The following is a 26,323-nucleotide window of genomic DNA, read 5'->3' as shown; positions in this document are numbered from 1 at the left end:
CCTTGCAACAACTATAGGTTGTTGCACAGAGCTTCCAGGTGACGTAAATATGGCTAAGAAAAATGAAAGTTTTGTCCTCTGAAAGGAAAGAGAAGTATGACGCTTGAGGCGAAATGAAAGATGAAATCAATTACAAATAGTTTGTCACAAGAAAAAGTCTGAGCACTAGTGTCTGAGCCTGAACATGATCGTCCTACCCCTGCAGAAAAATAACAGCGACTGTCATTCGTTCATATGCCTTGAATAAACTGTGCTTACCTGAGGAGGAGCTCAGAGTCAGTCAACAAATCTTAACAACGTGGTTTTTATTTCTACCTGAACCATCTTTCCCCAACATTAACAGCCATAGAAATCATGTTAAACACACAGCATGTTATTTCTGCCACCAGGGGTCTCTCAATCAAAACAGTAAGTTATTATGGAGTTTGATGACATCACGAAGTAGTGCACGATCATGGGAATTGTTTTCTTCAGTGTTAAATGATACCCATTGGTCATAAGAATGCATAATTGTGTGCAAAACAAACAAAGAGCCATAGAGAGGTCAGGCTAGTTCGACAGTTTCCTCCTCACTTCCTGATGTATCATTTTTCCCGTGTTTTTCCGAAAGTTATTACAACTAGATGGCTTAAAGGGGATATGACGTCGAAGATTTCTTGACAGACCAAATGAAACACACGACTCCTTGAATGACATCACAGATTTCTCTGGGTTTGAACGTTGTTGAAAACATTTGGGTTAATGTAAGTGCACATAACAACATAGGTCTGGTTGTTTTTAAACAGTTTAATGCAGAAATATTGGATATTATGCCTTTAAGTGAAGGGGTGGTGATTGACATGGACAGAAGAACATGAGAGAAATAGTACTAACATGTTCTTTACCTCTATATCATACTGCTTATTTCCTTTGCTTTTTTGTTCTTCAGATATTCAGGCCAAGGCTGAGTGTTAAAAGGCACTGTGTCTCCAGCAGTTGAAAAATCCATCCCTGAAGTTCTCTCTATTATACTCCCTCTGGCACAAACAGACTTCCACCTACGCCTTGCCTCATATCGATGTGCCTGACATTTTAATGTTTGACTGACGCTTTATCACTGCCACAGATTTTGTCTGAAAGGATGGCGTCAAGATTATGCCAGTTTCCCATCTTGTGTCAAGACACTGAGATGTGGAATATATTTGGACTGAGAGGCTAAATAGATGAAAATGTTCTGTTTAGTGAGTGAAAAAGCAATGTTCAGTTTAAGATGGTACACTGTCATGGCTTATTATTCTATTTTATAATCTTTACATACAGAAGCACCTCAGGACATGTCCTTTAAAATCCATCTTTAAGTATATTTGCTCTGAGATGTATCTACAATTTACCAAAATGGTTGCCTGACGCGAGTCGACCAGTTACAACTTGAAATGTTTTTAGATGGACAAATAAAATAAGAACAGACTTAGTAAAGACTATTTGATTTGGCAGCTACAATACCAATGTATTTTAAAGGTAATGGTGTGTTAGAAAAAGAGCAGAAAGGTCTGATGACAGTCTTTAATCATTTGTCCACACATAAATGTAAAATAACAGAGCAAGAGTTTAATTGTGTTAATTCCTGCACCCCTTGATAGAGAAATAAGGTAAATGCAGCATTATTAGGCATTTGCTATTTATCACTGCCAGGGCTTCAACTCTGTTTTTGAAATTAGCATAATGGAGATGCCATGGGATGAAAAACACTGGGATGAATTGATGATCTCTGTCGCACTTACATTAATTGCTGTGTTCGGGTTTTAATGAAAACCAACCAAAGTGCAGCCTCCTTCTCGAAACAATATGAATTCTGCGAGACATACAGTGAAAGAGAGGCTTTAATATCCCGCTGCATTTTCTTTTCTCTACAGAAATAGAGCAGCTGTTAAAAAAAACCCATGTGTTATGTCAAAGAAAGTCACATCAACGCACATGACTTTTCAGTGTTTTCTAAAGTTGAAACATTAACTCAGACAATGCTCGTGCAAACCGAGCTGACCATCTATTTCTGTCATGAAATTGCTAATCACCTGCCTTTTTGCACTTTTTCCCTCACAATTAACAACCAATTTCACAGGCTAACTGGAAAACTCTCGTGTCAGATGTGAAGGAAACTATTTGCAGGAGCCCATGCAGTCAGACAATAAAGTGTAATGTGTTACAAATTTTGATCAGTTCTCTATTTGGCTGTTTTGTACTGTTTATTAGATTAGTCAACAGTGGAGAGACAAGGGGAAATGAAGAGAGAGATGAGAGTGACATCCAACAAAGGATTCCAGCAACTTTGGATAATTAAAAAAACAAAAAAACTGTTTGTTGTTCAAGTCAGGGAAGAATTAAAAAGTTTTGATTAGCTGCACAATTAAAAGACAAACAATCAAAGTTATGGATCTCGACTGGGTTCCAGTTTAAGTACAAAAACAGCAAAAGAAAATAGGTTAGTTCTCCACACAAACATACGTATTGATCGATGCAATAGCAGTATCTGAGTATCTGACTTTGTCCTGTGTGTGTGTGTGTGTGTGTGTGTGTGTGTGTGTGTGTGTGTGTGTGTTATTGAGTTTCACCATGGATACAGCACATGTATTTCCAGAGGCTGTGAATCATTCTGTCAGACTAAATGAGTTGTCTGATAATTAGGGTTACTGCATCATCACGCAGTCATTGGTCAGCGGCAGACACCTCCATCGCTCACATTCCTGTCTCGTTCCCATTCAAGCCTCAAAGTCGTTCAGTATTTTTGTTTTTTTCCTCTATTTCTTTGAGGTTGGCCATTGTTTCGCCGAGATGAGGATATCATGATTTTAGAAGGTGATTTATGTAGCATATGCTGCGGTCATCAGTGATTTAGAAAGCTGACAAGGTCTAATCAGTCTGTACGAGAAAAAATTAACAGTCAGTTTACTTGACATCACCTCTGTCTATTAACGCTTCTTTTAGCCAGCAGACACACACGAACTGTTTCTCATGCCAATAAAATGAACTTGCGCCGCTGATTGCAACATCCTGATTTATTACAAATATGATAGAAAAAGCAACTCCAGTTATTACTCCCCGTTTTTTTCTCTCTGTCCACTGAATACAACTCTCCCGTGAAGGTGCTGATCACATTCAACATGTCTATATCTGTTAGCCAGATAATCACTCAGATGCAGAAACAAATTGTGATGAGGGCACAGTATTTGCAGTGAGTGCTGGGTAAGTGGGAGCATATAACTTGATTTGTTGGTGGTGGAATTCTTGGACTTGATGAAAATTGCATCTCTAGTGGCTGTTTCGCTGGAAGCAGAATTTTAGCCTTCATATACGAATCTGCAAACCAGTCATCTCTCAACTGTGCAAGCAACAAGAGTTACATTAATAAGCCTTCATAATAGCAAGGATATGCACATCATCTCAAAATAAATATACCAGTCTTTTAGTCATGGAAAAGGAAATAAAAGATGGAGCTGGGGCTAAATCATGAGCACTTTTTTATTTCTAAAAGCAAACATGTTAGCAGCCTGGCTGTTCTGTTAAGAGTCAGAGAGAGAGGCAAATAAAAAGCAACGCAAGTGGAAGTGGAAGTAGCATCTCTGGGCAGTCAGATTATTTTCTGTCCTAAATGAGTCCACCCAAGCCCTGCAAACAAAACCACATGATAAGATATTGAGCTGACAGAGAGTCTGACCTCAGTACAGCTTCAAGGAGCCGGACTCTGTATCAATCTAATAATCACTTCAGGATTCAGGCTGCAGCGCCACAAGATGCAGAAGTCTGCTGAAGACTTTCTGCCGGTGCAGTAGTTTCCAACCTCAAATAAGACTTTCTCACCCAATACTTGACTAACAAACTCCAATTATCTGAGTGCAGCTTAAATCACTGAGCACTCATCTTCTTAATTTACTGTGGAGAATGAACGAGACGAGGAGAGAACACAAGGTGATTTTTCAAAGGCTGGACACTGTTTGAGAGAGCTTTAAACTCTTCATGTTCTGCATAACTAAAACCCTAAAATGTAATGTTTCTAAAACCGTAGTGAGGAAGTACTAATCTGCATTTGGAGAACACAGGGAAATTGGACAGATTGATTCAGAACTTGCACATTACGCACTTCACAATGGCAAATAATAAATAAATAATGTTTCAATTAAGATAAATGTTGTTAAATCAAAGAGAGAAATGGAATAGAGCAAACACTTTGGTATGCTGTAATGTTCCTTTAATGATAAGAGAAAATGATCCTGCTGCTCACTCTACTCTGCAGTAGGATCTCATAATGTGTTTTTACAGATAAATGTAAAACCATCGTATACTGTAATTACTGCTGCCAGTGAGGACAAAGTATCATGACTGTGACACCCAGTGGAAACCTGCGGGATGGATATCCTGAAACGAGTGTCAGTCGAACTTACTAAAGCTGAATAACCCAGAAATCCAGCAGCAAATAGTGCAGCTTCTAAAGATCCTATTCAAGGGTGGTGGTCTGATAGGAAATTTAAAGTTCATCATGATGAAGAATAATAAAAAATAAAGTTATGTCAGAGGACAGACAGTGGATAACTTCTTCTTTGATTTAATTTCACTTTGTGTTTACTTGTTCACCTCAACAGTTTTTGTGTTTTTAATGTTTTTACATTACGTTTTTCCTGTTCAAACTGTGTACTTCTTCTTCAGCATTTGCGTTGTACACCACCTCCTAACCCTGGTTTTCAAACGTGATTTCTAAATACCGTTTTTTGCTTGCTAAAAAGAGTTCAGAGCATGGTTAGGGAGCCAAGCCGAGGCCTGGAATTGGCACAGTTAATGACTGAAGCCATTATAAAAATGATCCCTTGTTCAGCAGCTGGAAGCGATCCCCGTGACAAAGGTGTAATAATTCTGATTTTGTCTGACATGGTAGTCTGCATCCAACAGGTAACGCTCTCTGCAGTCTTACGCAGCCCGAGCCATGAATACTAACAACAGGTGAAGGACTACGCCTTAATTGATCTGATTGGTTTCACCTGTTGGTACTATCTGACCTGTCTCCTGCTCTATTTTGTGTCACTGCGCTGAAGAAACAAAAACGAACAGTTTCATCACTGTGAGCTTTTGGTCACCATCAAACTCTGCTTACATTTTGCACTGTAGCTCTTTCCTCTCAAACGAATCAGAGCATGAATGTAAATTAACATACACATTTTTTTTGTTTGATCTCATATTCTTTTTGGCTGCTACGAATGAAAATGACAGTAAATGGAGGGAATGAAAGAGAGTTGTCACGCCTGTGACACATGGGACGCAGCAGCAGCCAAAAAACACATTTCTCGCTCAGTGCCAGCATGCCCATACTGAAGCCTCCATTTGACAGAAGTGACGCTGCCAACATCCATATTCATTATCACCATGGCTGCCACAGTATTGCTGCGTTAATGATTCATTAATAGACTCATTGCTGGAATATTTAAGCTGTGTATGTTTCCAGTACATTGTAAAGATAGAATGCAGAGGTATAGCTTGCCGAGTTGAAGGCCATTAGTGTATTTTGATTTATGTTTAGATGTTTTTGAGCTGACGTTCATGACTGAGTGAACTGGTCAGGAAGCGCAGGAAATGAAACAAGAACAAGATTCAGATTTGATGATAATACTTACATTATATATAAAAAGCTGCAAGGACAAACAGAACTTTAATGCACTTGGTTGTTCATCCAGTTTCTGTGCAGCTTCCCCTAACCCACCATAAGATTTCTGTTTATTATTACAGTGAACACTTTAGCTGCATTGTATCTGCACCAAAATACTCTGCAGTGAATCTAACCCATACCTCCTCAGAAGTAAAGATGATTAAAGATTTAATTAGGAGGTTAGTCTATGAAAGCCAGGGGGCTCGATAAGGCCTTCCTATCTAATTTTCTTTGTCTCAAACGTTGCTTTTAGCACAGAAAAAAACAGAGGAGAACTGTCTCGATATTCATCTATGATCTTCATTTTAATTCTGGCACAGTCACTGATTCCCCTGTTTGTGTCCTTTTGCAATTGCAAGTAATTTAGCATCTTTTTTTTTTTTTTTTTTTTGTATTTTGCAGTGTTCATTTTGCACCAAATCACTTCGTAGGTAAAATTTAATGTGGAACAAAAACAGGATATGATGGCTGCTTCAGTTTAAGACTTTTTAAAGAATCTTTTGACTATGTTGCTCAGTGTGTGCTGATATTTTATCCAGGAGAAGTTTAATTTATTGAAAGTCTTGAAAGGCCAGTTATTTATTTTCTCTTTAGAGAAATTGTGAAACTCTGGCTGCCTGACATAGTTTCACTCTGTAATATATGTCTTAGATGTGGATTCAAAGGATTTAAATGACCCACAGAGATGTGTGTGGGGTAGTGAAGTGTCTGTATGCAAAGGTGACATTCCAGTGCAGCGTGAACATGCACGTCCCCGTGCAGTGGAGCTTTGTACTGACAAAACGCAGACATTCAAATGAATTAACACAGCCAAAGAGTGAATGTTTGGCTGGATGTCTTGGAGAAAATTAAAGACTGAATAATTTAAGAAGTCCACATGTCCTTGTGTGTGATTATTCTAAATGGATTTGAGGCTCAAACATACTCACATTTGTTCTTCACCAGAATAAAGATATATTTACTCTGACAGGTTCTCGTGGGGTTGCACTTCTATTTTGTCATGTTTTATTATGAGTGGTGCACACAAAATACTCCATTAGGAAGACAGTGTCCTTTGTATAACAACCTGTGCAACCTCTGAGATTTGTAAAACTCATTATATGAATTTATACAGTCTCGGTACAGAGTGAAATCATATACCAGTGTTTTCTCTGCATGGAACAAAGGGACCTTCCGCCAGGGTCCAAACAAACACAGGACGGGTCAGACACACGTCCTGTATCTGTGGTTTTCTGCAGCCTCAGAGCAAAAGATAGCGGTTATGAAAGAGAGAGGAAGAACAGTGAGAAAAAAAAAAAATAATCAAACATATATATAGATATATGGAGGAAGAATGGTGAGAAAACAAAAAATAAAATAAATATATATATATATATATATATACTTCTTCACATATATTCACATATACACACACACACACACGCACACATATATATACATATGTATGTGTGTGTGTGTGTTTCTCACTGTTCTTCCTCCATATATTTATATATATATATATGGACAGGAAGGAAGGCCTTATATATATATATATATATATAAGAACAGTGAGAAAAAAACACACACACACACATACATATGTATATTTACACACACACACACACACACACACACACACACACCCATATATATTTATATATATATCTGTCAACCTCATGATGATGGACCAGTGTATATCTTCCTTTTATTCTGTTTTTAGTGATATAATATGCTGCATTTTGTAATGACTGGATACCAGAAATCCATCTTTCCTTGTGTCTCCACGACACTTAAGGCAGCAGCTACACACTGATAGTGAACAGGCCGCCAATATGTGAATGGTAAACAAGCTTTGTATGAAGATGAAATCCTGGGGGAGTCTTCAGCAAGCACCTGCTCTGACTTAGATAAACAGCAGTGAATCCAGAACAGAAGGGGATGTAGATTGGCGGCGGGGGGGAGGGGACGAATAGAATAAGGAGGGATGTATGCTGTCCATGAGTACAGTGCTCTATCATTCAACAATGACACTTTGTAGGATGTCTGATGTAAAGTTGATAGGAAAATGAATAGAGCTCAGCATCACATATTTGAATATTTCGAATGTACCCTGAATGGCTGCAGTTAGGAGCCAGTGAGGTGATTGTTATCTCATCAATCGATTTTGATGGGTTTCCCCTCAAATAGTATCTATTTTACTCCAGGTTGCTCTTACTGAGTGAGAGATAGTTCTCTTACTTTTATCCTCCTCCTCAGCAATCTGTGAACAGATATCTGCATATGGAAGTGGAATCTGTGGGCTTGGGAAAAGATTTCAATATTGGAAGTGTTGTGGTTTCTGCTTGCAGTCCGTTTGTATACCGATCATGTTGGAGCAGGTTTTGCTGGTGTGATGCATGTTAACAGCGAAAGAGGTCGAACACATTGGCTGAACCCATCGTCCTAACCTGGCCATCATCTGACCTTGATTTAGCTTTTAGCCTTTTTTTTCAATTTATCTTCTTTCTAATGGAGACATCTGTTTATTAAGATGAGCCAAAATATTGAACTGTGGTTGAGTTACAAAGTCAAGCTGCCAATTACAAACAAAGACAAGAACACAGAAGAGAAAGTCTTGGATATCTGTTATCCAGATTTGCACCAGAAGCCCTGAAACATTGGTCATTGCCCCATGAGGCTAACTCATCATGAGACTATAACTGATGGACTCCAAGATCGCCTCTTCAGAATAATAAAGATGCATGTTATGAACCAGGATGTGTGCTGACTTCATGACCTCTCCCTAGACCTGCAACCACTTTGCAGACTACAACAGATCAGCTAGCTAGCTTGCAAAAATTATGTTATGGCCACTACATACTGTAGAAATTAACTGCATCTATTCAGTCTCTCGTTATCCTGTCACACACACAGGATGTCCTGTCACAGGCTTTTGAGGTCTTTTGGTTGTGTTTTAGCACCTCCTAGTGGCGGATTTGTTTGAACAGGAAGTAACCTGTCTGTACAGGATGTACAGGAAGTGCTTGGCATGTGTGGTTTCTCCTCAAGCAGACTTTACTGTATCTACTGCCCTCCTTTTGTTTAAGCTCATGAAAGCGTCATCTGTCAGTTTTGACGTAACCTCATATTCTAAACGTATTTTGGTGATGTTTGTGAGGAGGATGCTTTTGTGACCTTTGATAGCTATATGATGGAATTGTTTAGATGTAACATGCTTGCATGGTGTTGAGGTGACATTAGCTGAAACAGATGGGAGGCTGTTGTCAGAACTACATTTTATGTAAAGTGCCTTATTATACTTGCAATTATTATTAACAGACACTTTGGTAAGCCATAGCTGCCCTGTCATTGGGCCAGCTCTAACACTACTGAACTGCTCATGTTCCTTGGGTTGTCTGCAACATCACTCTTGAGTCATGAACACATCTACAGCAGCATCTTCTTAAAGGCACAACGAAGATGATGTCAAATTGTGTCACCACATAATGACAACAGTACAGGTAAATTTGACTTAGAATAAGAAAGCTTTAATTTCTTGATGTTATTGACTAATTTTGATGTTTTACAACTCTAACCTTGCCCATTATGCTGGCACCACTAACAATAAATCAACTCTAATGGTACCACCTGGAAAAATCTTTAAGATGCTATATTATTTGCAATTAAAGCTGTATTGTCTGACAACACCATTATTGAGTGTTCACAATGAGCGGGACCATACTATCGGGTAATAAAGCAAATAACATTTTTTTCCTCTGAGCCAGCAGATGAAGCCTTAAGACGGCTCTTATCTCCGTCTGGTGCTGAACACTCGGGCTGCAGTTCAATCAGTTGTCTTTTAAATGCCTTTTTGTTTTTCTCCAGCAAGATTTCATCTGTGGCAGCTACAATCTGATTTTCTGTTCGCATGGTAAATAAAGTGATTTTTCCCAACAGATGGATTTCATACGTGCTCATTATTAAGCTTGACAGAAGTCCTGGGGCGGACGATAAAAAGTTGACGTGTGCATTATGTTGATTCCGCTTTTGATCTTTTAATGTGGTCTTAAAAACATGAGATAAACCGTTCATTTGTATGCCGTATGGCACATAATGGACTCACACTGAATTCCTTTGATTGATTTTATTACATTAGCATGTAAACATTCATTAGTGTCAGAGTTATTGTAATAGATGAGAGTGGCACGTTTAGGTGCTTTGCCCTAAATAAGTATATTATATTACGTTTTAGCTATTTGGAGCAACAATCTTATGGCCAGTCAGACAAACAATTATGCCTTTAAAATAAAAAGATAGGGGTTGATGAGTGTCCTTTCAGTCTGCCTCTATCAAAGTGGATGAACCTGACAAACACCGTCACTGAGTCTCTTCTGTTTTGCATCAATCAATCAATACAGGCACAATGAATGACTCATCCTAAGGATTCATGAGGTCAAAATTTAAACTTGTACGACCTTTTGGTTTATTACTCAACACTTGAAGTAATGCCATTCCCATCGGCCTCAGCTGTACTTTGCATTTAGTCCTAACTAGCGACTGTTGGCATGCTAACACGCTAACAATTCCTGAACATGGTGTAAAGATTACACCTGCTAAACATCAACATGACAGCATTTTCATTGAGAGCATGTTTGAATACTGACTTAGCATATAGTTCAGAGTGAAGCCTCACAGCGCTGTTAGCATGTGGACTCTTAGTCTCGTTTGTATTTGGGGTTTTTTTCCCCGCCCATAGTTCTCTGTGCAAAGAAGATCTCTGTTTGAATTTCAACAGTGGATTCTTATATTTCTTTGTCTAAAGATCTTTGCTTCCTCTTTCTAAAAGCATTTTTTGCTTGTCTTCTCACAGTTTGGTCAGGAGAGCTGGAAAGCTGATAGAATCCATTAAGACCTTAAGGGCAGATTCACTGAGGCTTTTATGCCTGTTTTTGAGGCACACATGTGACATATTCTACCTCAAACACGAGCTTTATTTCGCAAACAACTCGGTTGTGTGTCTTCTCTGTGTTTCTGTGTGCCTCTCTCCGCATTGCAAACATATTCAAGGGAGGATCGCAAATAATAGGAGAAGACAGGTTAACAGAAGATGATAATGTATTTCGCTGGATTTACCGAGGTCACCCTATTTGTGACTGTCAGTTTTGCGGGGAAAACTCGCTTCCTCTGAAAAGGAGGCAGGGCAGATGGGACTTACAAGAGCAACAAGAAGGTTGTAGTGGCAGAAATAAATGTGCGTTCTAGCCCCGTCGCTTCATCTCCTTTTTGTTTCACATGAATACGTGTATTGCCTCTTAAAGTAATACTAATTCAACATAAAAAGATAAAGATATATATTAAGTTTATTTTATAATTTCCTGAATAATATTTTGGGTAATAGTGACAGTTTACCTCAGGTGGAGCTGAACTGCAGCCACAGTGTATTTCTTTTTTGAGCTCAGAGATCTCATAGAAATCCCGATTCTGAATGTGTCGATCAGCTTCCCTTCACTGGTGCAGTATCAGCGTCAGTTTAGGAGCTGACTGCATAATGAGCTGCTGTTTAAGTAAATCAGACGCTGAATACACCCAGATTGCCCTCAGAAACTCAATGAAAACTGCAGGGCACATTTGTGCCACATCATTTTCTGAGAAACTCTGTACCTCGCTGTGATATTACACTGTACACACTTGAGTGGCTACTTAAATATTTTATCTCTCCATAGGCCAGAATTCAATAACTACATCAAAATGATATGCCGCATCCAGCACAGTAATTCTGAAAACACAGATGGCTCTCTGATTGCCCGAGAACTATTTTGCTAAAAACTTGTTGATGTTATTATGGTGGGGTTTGTTGAAGGACAGCTTATTAGGCTGTTCATAAACGCTGCTTTTTTTTTTTTTTTTTTTCAGGTAATTACAGCTGCAGAGGAGAAAGGTATTGCCACAAAGGTAACAGGCAGCAGTTTGAGCCACAGTCTTCACTCTGTGGCTCATTGTCATTCGCTGCATGTTACTGAGCAGGGTTTGACGCACACATGGATGACGTCATACAAAAAACATTTCTCTGCCCAATCATCATGAACCATTAAGTAAGAGAAAGTGGCCAGCACTGCAGAGAGAGCAATCACAAAGGAGACTTTGACTCAAACTAGCTTGGTATTTTCATCTGTTCTGTGAATCGAATTTTGAATTGGTCATACAACAGAGTATTAAACAAAAGACAGACATGTTCATTTCCTACCTGCTTTATTATTTACTGGTTGGAACACTCATTAGTGCTCCAGCAGTTCTGCAAGAGCTGTTTTTCTCTCCTCTCCAGCTGACCTCTTGACCTGATATGATGGCAGTGGTCTGGGTGGTGTCTAGCACAAGAAATATACAGAAACTAAACAGTCGGAGGAAAGGTAAATACCTCTTCCTGGACTTTCCTGTTCTCAGTATCAGTAAGATACACTCCAGTTATGACTGAGCATGCTTTGGCTTAGTCACCCTCACAGAGGAAATGTGGAATGTGCTTTCAAAGTTGACGAAAAACAAGATGGCCAAGGATGTACTGTACGCAAAGATAAAAAGTACAAGCCCTCACTTTCTGTAACTTTTTCAGATTTCACAATAATTTGCAGGTCTTATTATTGCAGTTACACAACAGTCATTTTTATCACAATTTTCTCTAGAGTGGAGTGAACCAGACAGGGTCGGGTTTTAGAGATGGTGCAATATTAGACTGTCGAGCAGTGGTGACCTCTACTAGCATAGAGAGAACAGTCATCTCAAATTACGTGCTTCACTTTAGTGACTGTGCATCAGCAGATTTCACAAATGTTACAGACTAAAAACACACTGTACATCTTCTTCACTGATCTATACCGCCGTCCTCCCCTGCGTGTCTCTCTTGTTTGTCTGTCAAGTTAACTGCAGTGTTAAGTGTTGCTCACAAAACACTCTGGCAAAGCTCAAAAGCCCATGCCAAGAAATAACTTATTGAAGCTATTATTATAAAAGCTAACATTTTATTAGTGTTTAAGACAAAATTGTTTGAAAGAAAAAGAAGAGAAAAAAGAAAGAGAAAAACAGTGTTTTGAGGAAGGACATGTTTACCAATGTTGTAGACTTGATTCCTTCAGCTGCGACTAGATCTCATTCTACATTTTACTGATAGCACCTTTAAATGTCATATCCAGTCAGAAAAGAAAACACATTCAATGAGCTGCAGGTCATGAACAAAATTCTTTGTTTGTATAAAGTACTGGGTTTGACTTGCTTGTTTGCTGCAAGGGCTCAAGCCTGTGCACAATCTTGAAATGGCAGTGTTTGTTCAAATGGCAAATGGCAGTGCAGATAAGCGTCAGAGAATAGTTCAGCATTTGGTCCTAAGTTAAATATGATTAAAATGTGAAAATGATGAACATGTTTTGCAGTGTTTCTTCTACCCGCTATGATTATACTGTATGAATTAGCCATGAGACTTCAAAGAACTTTAAGTTACAGAATGATGTCAGTAGCAGTATAGAAATCAACTTGAAATACCTTGAAATCTGGACATGACAGATTGCATTCATTTCAGGTCAGTGGGGAGCAACTGCCTTCAAAAATAAAGCTGCCGTGCTGCTGACAGCACGGCAACCGAAGGGTTGTGTGACTGTGTATAAGTTGAAACTACTGGCAAAAAATAAAAGGTCAAATCAATGTGTTCGGGTTTTCTGGCAGTTAAACAGCTTAAAAGTTTGACATTGTAGAATTTTTTAATTATTAAAACACATTACCACACACACGACACAACGTGTACGACACAGTGTTAGTACAACATTTTTTAATGTTGAAATATACAACAGGGCTGCATTGGAAAGACTCACGTTCACACCCTTTTATTCATTCATTCACTTTGTTTAACTCGAGTACAATGCTATAATTCTCGATGCACGGTGGTACCAAAGCAAAATTTGCGCTCTTTTCCAATGTTCAAAAACCCTATTTCAAGGAGAATGGCACCCCTGTTGCATAAGATCGACTACAGAGAGGCACATTAGCTGAATTCAAATGGCGATTCTCTAACAGTAGAAAAGATCTTCAATGATATTCAATACCCTGGCCTTTTAAATGAAAGAGCTGTTATGCAAGGCTGAAATTCTAGCCTCAGTGTAGGTATTTTTGTAGAAGGGAGAGAAGCAGAGGCACTATGACATACAAACATTGTGTAACAGGGTCAATATGTGCTGCTTAAATTACCCAGGATTTTTTTTTTTTTTTAGGAATGTGGAGCACCAGATTGCTATCTTTCCGTTCACGCAGAGCATGCAGGGATGCAGCATGTTTCCCTGTAAATCCTTGAAATGGGCTTGTTTTAATTGACTTAATTATGGTCTTTCAAAGTGTCATGAAACACAAAGGAAACCCCACACATATTGTCCCCGTTTTCAGTAAAACCAGTAAGAGACTGTGGAGTCAATTTTCAGACTGAAGCATATAGTCCAGGAATGGGTGTATTATATAGCAGCAGAGACATATGAGGGTTGTTTGTATGGACTTATTTAGACAAATCTATATCTCTTCTGTCTTTGATATGCAATGCATGATTATGTATCAACAGTCCACTTAATACTTTCTCCATTCAGTTTCTGCACTTACCCTTGCACACAGCATGGGCTGGTCCTCCTTATGTGAGTGCACAGAGTACACGTTGGTGTGTAGGCTCAAAGAGGATATATCTTCCACAGCACTTTAATAACTTGCAACCTGCCAGGCTGGTTTTGTCTGTGCTGGCGGAGCCCTGTTATCAGTTAGACAGACTGTCAAGACAGACATCAAGTTTTCACACAATCGCCCATCAAACCGCCCCGCTATACTATCTCTCCTAAACATCATGCATCAAACCTCACTGGAAGAATTAGATAGTGTTGCTGCCCACACACACACGCACACAAACACACACACACACACACACACACACACACACACACACACACACGCACGCACACACACACACACACACACACACACATGCACAGACAGATCAAATCAATGGCTACCTTCCTCCACACCAGGAAGTGCTGTACAGTAGGAGGCCAATGGAGGAGTCCACCTACTCACAGGATATTCAATTGCAAGCATGTACTCTCTATCTCGCTGCTGTTCGCATGGGATCAACTACATTTACACATGCACCTTTGGGCAAGTGCTGCTTGTGTGTGCACACCCACACATGTAGACTCAACATAGAAACACGCACAAACACTCGCTCTCTGTCACATAGAAACATCTCATGATTTGAGCCACACAGAAATATTCTAAAAGCAGCTGGATTTATGAATGAACTGAGAGGAGAAGAAAACGTCTCAGAGTGCACATCTTCCTTATTTTCAAATTGTGCATTAGGTTTCTACTTAAAAATATCCCCAAAATTTGGGCTTCATTGGCTGATAAAGAGCTTTATCGGTTGTGAGGTCGATTTTGTAGCACAAGACACAAGACAAGCAGTGAATATTTTACCATTAATGAAGCTAAATTGGAACATTTTAGGGGGAAAATAAATGGATCTTGTATCTACATCCTGAAAAATAGGCTACCATGAACTCTTCATACGTCAGTAATATATGTAGCATCTTGTGCTATATCTGTAACTGTCTGGTGCCTTCACATACTTTCGAAATGAGACAGAATGAGGTAAGGAACACGCAATTGACCATGCACTGAACATGAAGGAGTGCAACTGGGGGAGGGGGACTGAGAATATTAACCCCAGAGTCTGAGTCCATCCCCTCCTCCAGGCCTCGTGTTCGACATCAGAAAGAAAAATCCGCTCATTAGGACAGAGAGAAACACATATATCAAACGTAGATAGCTGTCAGTTCTCCTCTGGGGGATCAGGCTGTGGTAGCAGGGCAAAGCTATGTGTCTCTGGGCCATATATTGCTCATACATGTATATTTACTGTCCATCCTGTGTGTGTGCTGTATACCATGGCCGTTGTGCAGTTTGGAAATTGCTACATTGCTGATAAAACTAATATTAGAAGATTCATGTGAAATAAGGCTGCCGGCGTTGAAGCATCTGTAGGACTCTGCGGAGGTCACCATTAAGTTTAAAATATTACTACATTGGCTGAAATTCTACAACACAACTATTACATTTTCTATTGGCTTTATCATGTTTTTTTTCATTCTGTTGACTGAATTTTAAGAGTTAAAATCTTGTAAATGGGAGACACTCAGACTTGTACAATTGTTTGATTGTCTGCCACTGATATAATGAATCATGGGTGGTATTAGTGTCCTTGGGGATGCAGGAAGGTGGATGCCTGGGAAGAGTGTGTTGGTTTGTGCTGTTTAATGGACTGACTGTCACACAGAAGAATACCTCTGAAACAGATGGTTACCTGAGTGGGAAAGGTCAGTGACAATCTTTCCTGCCCTTTTCTTGGCCCTTGTGTCGTGCAGGTTTTTTTTTTTTTTTTTTTTTTTTGAAGGAGGCAAGTTGGCAGCTACCAATCAGCGGTGCAGACAAAACCACTTAAGCTTGTCACTGGAACAGGAGGTGGAGGAAAGCCTGACACTGATGGTGTGTGATCGGCGAAATTGGACCATGATTGGTTGTGAGATGTCAGGCCTCCTAGGCTGTGACTGAGCTTACATTGTCTGTGGGACCTTTAATAGTGATGAATTGTTGACTGACTTATTGCTATTGTTGGTGATGAAACCTGTCACAATGGGCTGCCCGGCAAGCTTGGATGAAATGGGTGGTTGTGAGTCACTAGTGCATTTTTATTTGCTTCCACTGCATACAAAGAACAGAACCATTAAAAAATAGCAATGCTGGGGTGCCCCTATAGCTCAGTTGGTAGGGAGTGTGCTCCATGTATTGAGGCTGTCAGTCCTCTGCAGGGGCTGCAGGTTCAACTCCCACCTGCAGCCCATTTGCTTTGTGTCGTCCCCTCTCCCTCTGCCTCCTTTCCTGTTGTACCTTCAGCTCTCTCTATCATAAAGGCTACCCCCCCCCCCCCCCAAAAAAAAAAACAAAAAAAACAGTAATGCTAATAGTAAACATGTTTAATTAATTATTCATGAGAGATACAGGATACATTTGGTCATGATAGTTGATACTGTAGAGGCCACACATTACACTCACAGCACAGCTTTATTAATTCCAATTAGTGAGACAAGCCTACTGGATGTGATGAAAGGCCTGCAGGGCTAAAACTGTCCTGCTAACTGTAATTAATAAAGCCAGAGAGAGAGCATACAGGTCAGTCTCTACATATTATTATTACTGAAGAGTGGTTTAGCCCAACACCTACAATGCTCTAATGGATAAAACCTCACTGTGTAGATTAGGGAGATTCCTGTTGTATCTAAAAATCCTGATATCCACAACAGACTGGATCGATAGCATGTCACAGAAACATCCAACAGGGTGATTGTGTGCCTTAATACTACCTTAAAGAAGAGGTTCATGTCTATTTCTCCTATCTCAGTACATTACTCACATGACAAAAGTACATGAGTGAGTTATTGGTTGATTTATTTGAGTAACTCAGGCTGCTGAAATCTTATATTAGCTGATTAACTTAGAACAAGGGCTGTGAACTTTGTCTCCAATCTCTAAGAGAGATTACATTGACCAACAACTTGCTTTACGTACTTATGGCATGTGAATATTATATCCAATTATAACCTGAAAAAACCCAATCCTTATACCAAACCATGACACTGATCCTTCTGGCCTACTATGACTTATTTGATACTCATTTTTGGTACTTTGTCCTAAAGTTCCCACAGATTTATCATCATATTGGTTGTATATCAAAGTCATTATATGCACAAACACATGCACACACACGTATTCATATACTAAATGCAACTTTGCAGCAAGTGCATCTGAAAGTGAGGATAAAGTTAGTTTTTCCACTTTTTTGGATGAATTAATCTGTCACTTCCAATTCACGTTCTGGTCTTTCTGGGTGTTTTTTTCAAGTTTTCCCTTTGTATAAAATGTGATATCCCTCAGTCGTCCAAAAAGAAATTAAAAATAGTACTTATGCACATACTATTCTGGATGCTGATGAAGCCCATGACAAAAGTGTCTTATTAGTGTATCATATTGTACTACACTGAAAGATCTATAATGAACTGTCTAACTGTTGCAGTGCTTCTTTGGAGAGTCAGACTGCTACCACCCAGCACTAATTGCAGCAGCTGTGGGGCTGATTGTGGAGGTAAAAAGCCTACAAGCAGCTGCTTTCCATACACGACCCTATATGTCTGCTTATACTTTTGCGTACTTTAATTGACCATTTTTATGCCTCATGTTTTGGCTGCACCCATGCCACTGTGAGGAAAAATGCATTCAACGTTTAACTACTCAACTCCTCACGACTCCAACCTGTCAGGCGTTGACCCCCAGAGACTGCAGGAGCTGACTCACCGCTCCATCAAAGTAAGCATAATAATCGTTTTGGGCGTGATGATCACTTTGGGGAACATCGCAGTTCTCCTGGTGATTACTTCCTCCGTGGCTGGTTGGTCAAGAAACTCTCGGTACTTTCTCCTCTCTCTCACTGCTGCAGACTCCGCGTTTGGACTGCTGGTCATGCCCTTGAATCTCTGGGTGAGTCTGCTGAAGGACTACACTGAAGGGCCAGATGCTCTTTGTCATGTCGTGGCCTTTTGCAATGCCACCGTCTACTCCACTTGCATGTATACTCTGGCCACGATAAGCCTGGAGAGGTACATCGCAGTGTTTTACCCGCTGCAGTACTCGTCTCTGATGACAAGAAAAAGGACACTGCTCCTGATTGCCTTCGCCTGGTGCTTCCCTCCCTTTCTGCTGTCGCCAATATCATTTCCAGACGGCATTATTGAGGTTCATTTCTCGACTGCATCACTGGTCTGCAATCCATCTTACTCCACGAATGTTGGATACTCCCTCAGCTTGACATGTCTCATATTTTTCCCCTGCTCCATCATCATGACATACGCAAACCTGAGAGTGTGGTGCGCTGCAAAGAGACAGCGGCTGAAACTGCGCAAATACGACTGTGCGCGTCGCAGCAGACACAACGTGGCGTCCAGAGTGCTCGTGCCTGTGATGGCAGCCTACTTCACCTGTTGGACCCCCTGCATGGCAGCTATGATCTACAATGGTAAGCAATGAATGAATGGGAATAAACCTTCAAAGGGGGTGTTGTGAGGAAAAGCTGACATTGTCCTATTGAAAAAGAGCCTCTAACATACAGCACAATATTAATTTATCAAGGTGGATATTGGTGGAAAATAATATAGATAATGAATCACTGGATGTCTGAGGCTTTCCTACAGACCTAACTGTCTGGCATCATGGTAACAGTTAACGTTTATTGCATAGTTGAGTATGCACACACATTATTAGGCTCCAGTTTGCATTAAAATTCGCATTAACTGTTGTAAAATGTACAAAAACTGCTCTTGCAGTATATTTGCACAGCCATCTTCTTTAACAATGCAGAATATTGAAGGATTATATAGTTAAAGTTCTTGATGTGCACCCAGCCGAGGAATTGCAAACTTACCTTGCAATGGCTATTTAGGCACATACAGGAAATGAAATGTCATCCTTGTGTATGATTTTTTTCTTAGCTTTAAGATGTTTTTTAATCTACAGGACAAAGTCAAAGGTCAACCAGGGCTTTGTTGATGTTGCAGTATCAAATGTCTGGGCTCAAATATAGCAGGAGAAGTCGAATGTTTAGGTATTTAGATGCATTTCCTTTTTAAAATAAGTACATGTTGGTGGTATCCATCGATTTCAGCTCAAACTGTGCTGAGAGAAATAGCTGTAAAAGTTATTTATGTAATTCTGGGCATGAATATACTGATTCAATGCCAGTTTTATGACTCAGACCTTTTTTGACTTTTTCTCATTTACCCCCAACCATGTGCTGTCTTGGAGTAATCAAGACTGAAAGTGGAGTCACAGCTGAATATTTTTAGAAGTGAAGACCTTTTCCAAAGAGGGCTGTAATTCATCTGATATGGATGAAAATCCCTGCAAAATGAAGCTGACAGTCTTAACTGTAACTTCAAAGTGTGCCGCTGTCCAAACGCTAGTGAGCCTCACCGTAAATTGGTTGCCTCCACTCCACCAAATCTATCAGTTCATTTTGTACTCTCATATCTAGACTATGAATGTTAAGATGTAGCTTCATGTCATTGCTCTCAAGGGAAAGAATAAATGTGTCAGTTTATATATATGATCATTAACCAGCCATAGCTAGACTGTTTCAGGTGTGACTCCTTTCAAGGAAAAGGTTTTTCTCATTCAGAAGCTGCTGGCTCGTGTCGCCTTGCTGTGGATACTCGTCAGTCCTCATGTGTTCTGCCCCACAGCCATCTCAGGTAGCAGAGTACCAGAGTGGATCGAGTTTGTGGTGGTATGGCTGCCGACCTCCAACGGTTTCCTCAACTGCATCTTCTACTTCTGGATAAACCGAAGCTTCCGCAGGAAATTCCACCTCGTCCTCCAGAGGCTGGCTCTGAACCTCTGCCCCGAACTGGCTGACACCCTCGGGTGCTGCAGTGCTTCAAAGACACAGTTTGTGTCAGGAATTCTGGATAATAACAACAGCGTCCATGAGCGCTCCTCCAGCGTATCCTCCACCTGCACCCTGTTGAGCTTGGCTTAGGACCTGACCTGCACCACTGGCTCGGTTAAGGACGCGAACAGTGACCTCTGTGCTGTCTCATATTTCCTTACTGAGCTGGTTAACTGAAGCTGAGTTAAGGTACCATGGCTAAGATTAGAATAATTGGTTACATGGGTTACAATGCAATGGCTGATACTAAGACAGGCTATGATAGCAAATATTTGAAATAACCACTGCACAGTCTAATCATTATCATTTACGTTGTATTGATTATTGTGTTTTTTTTCTTTTTTTTTTTTTTAAATCAAATCTCAAGTTTCATAGTGTTCAGCTGACTGGAACACAGGATCAATTTATAACTTATTTGGATTTTTTCTTTTACAAGATTTGATTTACTGTCAGAGACGGCCTCTTAAAGCACCTTTTTAGTTGTTTTATAGTTAGCTATCAACCTTGCCTGTGCCCCAGAAATGCCTCCCTTTATTCTGCATACAGTTGTATAATCAGTCTTTTAATAGTGTGTCAGCTTTTGCGTGCTTAGACTTGTTGCTTGCATGAATACATTTCACCTCAAGTTAGTCAATTAGATCATCACAAGAAAGTGATATTTAGACTTCTACTCATATGAGATATTTGTGAACTAAGATCACTTTCCGATTACAAACACTTTGAAGGATTGAGGCCATCTATATCTTCTTCCATTTAAACTGCGTGTCGAAGACCTTGGCATATAACAGCTGGGAGAAGTTAACCTTTAAGTCACAGCATTTCAGTGTATGCAAGGAGAAAAGTAATTAAGCAGCTACACTGTGGAAAGGTCACCACGTTTGTGCTGGCAAAGAGATAAGTTGGGTAACTTCTGAGGCTGTGGTTATTTATTTTGAGACATTAAGCCCACGATCTGCCTCTCAGTATCTTCTACTCCAGTATGGATTCAACATGGCAATGCCCATGTCCTCTTTGTCTGGATACAGTTAATGGTTATGGTGAAGTTAACAATCAAAAAGAAACTGAAATTCACAAATGTTTTATGCAGCCTATTTTAGCCTTTGGGTTGCTGCTTGGTGTCACCAGCATTGAAGTTTGTGCGTCTGCAAATGGTGACCCTCCCCAAAAACTTCACGGTCTGCCATTAAAATAATGTGAGAAAAATGACTGTCTTAATAATGACTTTCTGCATGTATACAATTTATGTTTCTAAATCCCTAATTTTATAAATAATGAACATTTGCTACTGTATTGGTGTCTGGATGATCTGTTTAAATAAAGCATTATGCCTTTGAATGGTGTCATCACTTGGTCTGAGTTATGTCTTTACAAATGTATCATCAGTTTAAAAAAGAAAAAAGCCCCACTGCTCTCCACACCACTAAAGGATAGAAGAGACCTGTCAAAGGAGCAGTGAGGAGCAGAGTATCTTCCTCACACTACCCGAGTCTCATAGAGTTGTTCACTCCTATGACAGCATGTTACTGCATGAGCAGCTCTGCCTTGTCAGACAAAATACAGCATGGTTGGCTTCCAGTGAACATCACTGCTTTAGTATGCTGTGGATATATCTCCAAAAGCCCAGGCCAGGTGTGGAGCTGAACGGTAAACACTTCTGCAACACTAGTACGTGGTGTTGTAGATTTGTTGTCCTTGTTAATAAATTATTGGGTTTCAGGCGATGGAGATGGAACCGGAAAGCAAAACTCGTAGCATTTCAAGATTGTAATATTTTCCCCAATATCTACTATACAGAGATTTAATTCAGGGGTTTTCTAATTACTACTCGTAGACACACAGTAGCCATGATGTTTTACTGTAGGCAACAGCATGTGCATATCTGTGGGTAGAAATAAGAATGTGAATTGAAGTGATTGCCTAGTCTGCCTTGTATTACACTGAATTGAACACTGAATAATATAAATGAAAGCAGCACATTAGCATGCACTACAGATATCAGATCACCAACCGTTTGAGGTAATACAGCGGAATAACAGTTGATAAATGCACAAATAATGAAATAATGATATAATGAAAGTCTTGAAAGTTGTATGTGTTGCCAGTGTTAATTAGCATTGCAGATGCTGGAGGACCATTGTCCTGCTGTGTCTGATATGGTGTGATTATTGAAATGAATCTCTATTAGCACATACGTGTAGTTAAACAGTAGACCCCATGGTTTGCCATCACAGTACCTTAGTCTGTGCATATACATTTGACAGATTTTGGTTTGCTCTCAGTGTTCAGTTGCTTTAGTTTTACATCTGATATAGTGTCTAATGATGAATAATTTGAATTGGATTATGTTAATTACCACCTACCAATGCCATGTTAGATAACATAAGCTTGAGCCAGGGGTATGGACTTAAAGTACATTATTGAAAATAATCAGGCGGTCAGAATATAATGCTTTGCCTTATGAATACTGTATGGGTACAAGTTTGATTGAATGTGTGCCTGATTTTCTTCCTGATGAAGGATGAGCAACAACAGAGCAGCAGTATAGATATTTTATATATACAGGACATGTGAGGCCATCAATGTGTTTGTGAAGCCACTGTGCCACAAAACTAGTCTGGCAAAAAATGAGGCACAAAAGAAACAAACAATAACAGAAATGCTTCATTCATACATGTGAAAGGATTTGGAAATTAGAAATGAGATATTGATATGAAGCAAGCAGGAATGTAATTGAGTACATTTAGTCAAGAACTTGAGTATTTATTTTATGCAACTTTATGCTTCTACTCTATATCTCCGAGGTAAAGGTTGGACTCCATTACATTTGTCTGACAGCTTTAGTTACTCGTTACTTTACAAATTGTAATAATTCATACCCTCCCTGTCCAGTGAAAACCACACATCTCCACATTAGCTGATTGTGAATGTGAATGTTTTTAACGACCTGTAGGGCTGAGTGTTGCTTTATGGGTTGAGAAAATTCTCGTTCTTCTAAAACAAAACTATTTAAAAACCCTCTTGGATCAGCTGGAAAATGCATCGCCACGAAGCTGAAAACAAGCTGTCTGTCATGAAAACTGGAGATTTAGATACGTGGTTCTCACAGGACAGCCAGGCTACAAACGTATGGTGATCTTATAGAATATGATGCATTGCTGTAGATTAAATGACCCAACAGTTCATTAAGTAGTTAAAATGAGCTCAACCTTAAATCATTTTCACCAGTAAAATGCCACATGCCTATAAAGACAGCGGTAATATTAATAAAAAAAAACCCCCATCATATATAATAGTAAAACACTGACAGGGAGCATTTTACTGTCGAATGAGTACTTTTACTTTGATAGGCTACTATCAATGCTGATTTATTTACATGATTTTGCTTAAATAAGGCTTTGAATGCAAGACTTCTTCTTGTAGTGGAGTATTTTCTGTGTGGTACTACTACGTTTACTTAAAGGTTTGCATATTTCTATCACCGCTCAAAGCAACATATCGTAGCTTGTCACATGACTAAAACTGTTTAGCAGTATTTATGATATTTTATGAAGTCATATCGATGTGATGCAAGGACCTGGCCTTAAAGATTCAGCAGGAAAGAAAATTCCACTATGTTTCTTGAGGGGATTTAATCCATTCATGGGTCTAAGTCCTTCAGAGAAAAACAACAACATGTTTTTAGTGAACCTTTTAGGCAGTTGTCAAAGCTGCAAAACCCTCTCGGGATTCCCTCTGCAGACAGAAAATCTGACCCTGTATGTGGGTGTATCTCTGCTACCACAGTATCCCTGCCCACTCACAAAACAAACAAGGAATTTGATTTTAACATTTCTGCCATGTAACAAAAAATCATACTGAGTAAGAAGGCCTGTTTCATGAATAGATTTTTGAACTGATTCCAACCACCTGTCAGAGAAAATGCTTATTCCTGCAGCGTCCGTAAGTGTTTCTCCAGCTATTGGAGATTTTTGCCCGGCAGGTCTCCCAGGACACTGGAGTGTGTGCATTAGCGGCCTCAGCTCTCCTTAAGGATGACAAGCGATTCAGTCATGGGGAATGATGTCCATCTGAGGGCTTCATGTACTCCCACAGATACAATATGCTGTCTCATAAGAGCTCATCATTCTGTCTGGCCATAATTGCTGTCACGATGCTGACATGGATGGAAAATGGCTGATGGTTTTAATGCTCTTTGTTACAAAAAGTGAGAAAATATGTAAAACTGACATCTAACAAATATCTAAAACACTTAGCTTACTCTATAGGAGACGTTACACTCAAAAGGCTGATGATGTAAAATAATGTATATCTGTTCATGTGTAGTCCTTCTCAACAAGTGCTTTGCTGTTTCCAGCAAAGACAGACGTTTGCAAAAAACAGCCCCGTGCCCATATGGTCGGTATATTGTCTTTACATGATATTTTAAACCATCTAATTGCTCAAAGTCTTTATCAGCGTCACATTATCACAGTAACAATGTTGCAGGTTGTTTTTCATCCCTGCACAATGTCTTCTCCACCATGTGTGTCAGCATTGTGTTATGTGTGTTTACTGCTGTTCCATAACATAAAACCTGGAGACAATGCTGCTGATTTCTGTGATGAATTTATTACAGTGGATGTACAAGTAAGATTAGCCATTTTCATACATATTCCCAGTGTTTCCAGTAAAAGCCAAATGAAACGACTGACATATTAACACCCTGATGCTGTAGTGCCACCTTGTGTTTATTCTAAGTAAAGCATGGAAAAAGGACATGAGACATTTTAGATATCAATAGATTTATAATAATAATGATTTCAAACTGGTTGTGATGATGTGAAATAGAATTAATTGTTGTTATTTTATATGACTGAGGATGAGCTTTTATTAATTGCTCCATGATGTTTTACTGGTCGCTAAAATTGTGGCACTGATGCACAATTAAGACACCCAACACAAGTAGTAAAGGTAGTGTAGATAATTGATCAATTTATGGAAGAAGAGGGCATCCAGTTCTTGATTTGCCCCACCTGATTAAAAAGGATGATTCAATGGGTGTTGATTTGTGCTTTCTATGGTGCGCTGCTCGTGAGCACTCTGCACTGTGAGGGCTCTTGTGGAGGTTGCAGATGGAAGGGCTTTAATTCTAATCACTGCTTCCTGCTCCTCTCCACGGGAAAAGCAGCTGACAGACATACAGAGGACTATTAGAGGAGTGTTATTCACTTTGTGCTGGTATGGCAATATGAAATGGTTACCTACAGAAAACAAATCAGAGTGTAAGTGCATGACCACATAATCATTATCTACCTTAATGCAATGTTTACATTAGCTCGCAATGGCACAAACTCACTCATTTTGCTCAGTGCCACTCACCTCCCTGCATGGAAAGTGGATTAGCTATCGTCTTGCTGTTAGAAAAGTGTAGCCTACCACCACAAGGAACTCATTACCTTTGGTTATCAGAGTATGAATAAACACCCTTCTGAGTTACTGCATCCAAGAGCAGGACCACGGAGTGAAATTAAACCCAGCTGTTAAATTCTTCATATCTGTATTCCTTTCAGATTAGCCCGGTACTGTCGTGGTATACCATCCATTATGGAGTTAATAAATATTCAAAGGGAAAGCAGAGCTACGTAATGTGTAAAGAATGATAATGAGTGTAAAGAATGAATGCAGCAGGACTCAAGGCTGTGACACCATGACAGGCAGCTCCATTCACTGGAGCCGCCTCCTCTAATGACAAAGTGATGAGTGTGTGAGTGGAGCTGTTTTCAGGGCTGCTTCCATTACAGGTGTTAGTTGAATTAAAGCTTCAAGCTGCTCAACACCTGCAGTTGTTGCTCCAACTACCCTGCACTCGCGTTTGGGCTTATTCCTCGTTCCCACCGTCACCCTGTCATTTTCAAACTCGTGACTGGCCTCAGCTGCAGCAGAGGTCAGACTTTAGTTGCACAGTTCAGAAGCTGATTTCCAGCAATTACAGGTCAACAGCTGAAGTAACTCTGTGTCTGTCCTGTCCAGTGAACATACCCATCATTGTTTTTGGGTTAGACTGTCCTTATGTTGTTCTCCTCTGTGATCAAAGTAGCTTCATGTTACAACCCTCTGTCATAGTTAACAAACCTATTTGTGTGAACTGTGAG

At 39.7% G+C, this 26,323-nt stretch overlaps 1 protein-coding gene across 1 annotated transcript; it reads left to right on the top strand.

The window, feature by feature from the left end:
• The first annotated feature begins 17,962 nt into the window (after positions 1–17,962).
• Positions 17,963–21,525, top strand: LOC143325803 (adenosine receptor A2b). The gene is made up of 2 exons (XM_076739130.1): positions 17,963–18,764; positions 19,987–21,525. The coding sequence occupies exons 1-2, from the start codon at positions 17,963–17,965 to the stop codon at positions 20,280–20,282; spliced, it is 1,098 nt and encodes a 365-aa protein (XP_076595245.1). The 3' UTR covers positions 20,283–21,525.
• The last annotated feature ends 4,798 nt before the right edge of the window (positions 21,526–26,323 follow it).

Source organism: Chaetodon auriga, chromosome 1, assembly GCF_051107435.1.
Source record: "Chaetodon auriga isolate fChaAug3 chromosome 1, fChaAug3.hap1, whole genome shotgun sequence".
Lineage (NCBI taxonomy): Eukaryota > Metazoa > Chordata > Actinopteri > Chaetodontiformes > Chaetodontidae > Chaetodon > Chaetodon auriga.
Note: the sequence above shows the minus strand (reverse complement) of the source record. Positions and strands in the feature narration are given on the sequence as shown.

Bases quoted from the DNA above. Each gene is read 5' to 3' on its own strand.
- LOC143325803 (XM_076739130.1), top strand. From the start codon at position 17,963: ATGCATTCAACGTTTAACTACTCAACTCCTCACGACTCCAACCTGTCA. The intron at 18,765-19,986 runs GTAAGCAATGAA...TCTGCCCCACAG, and splicing joins GGCAGCTATGATCTACAATG to CCATCTCAGGTAGCAGAGTA.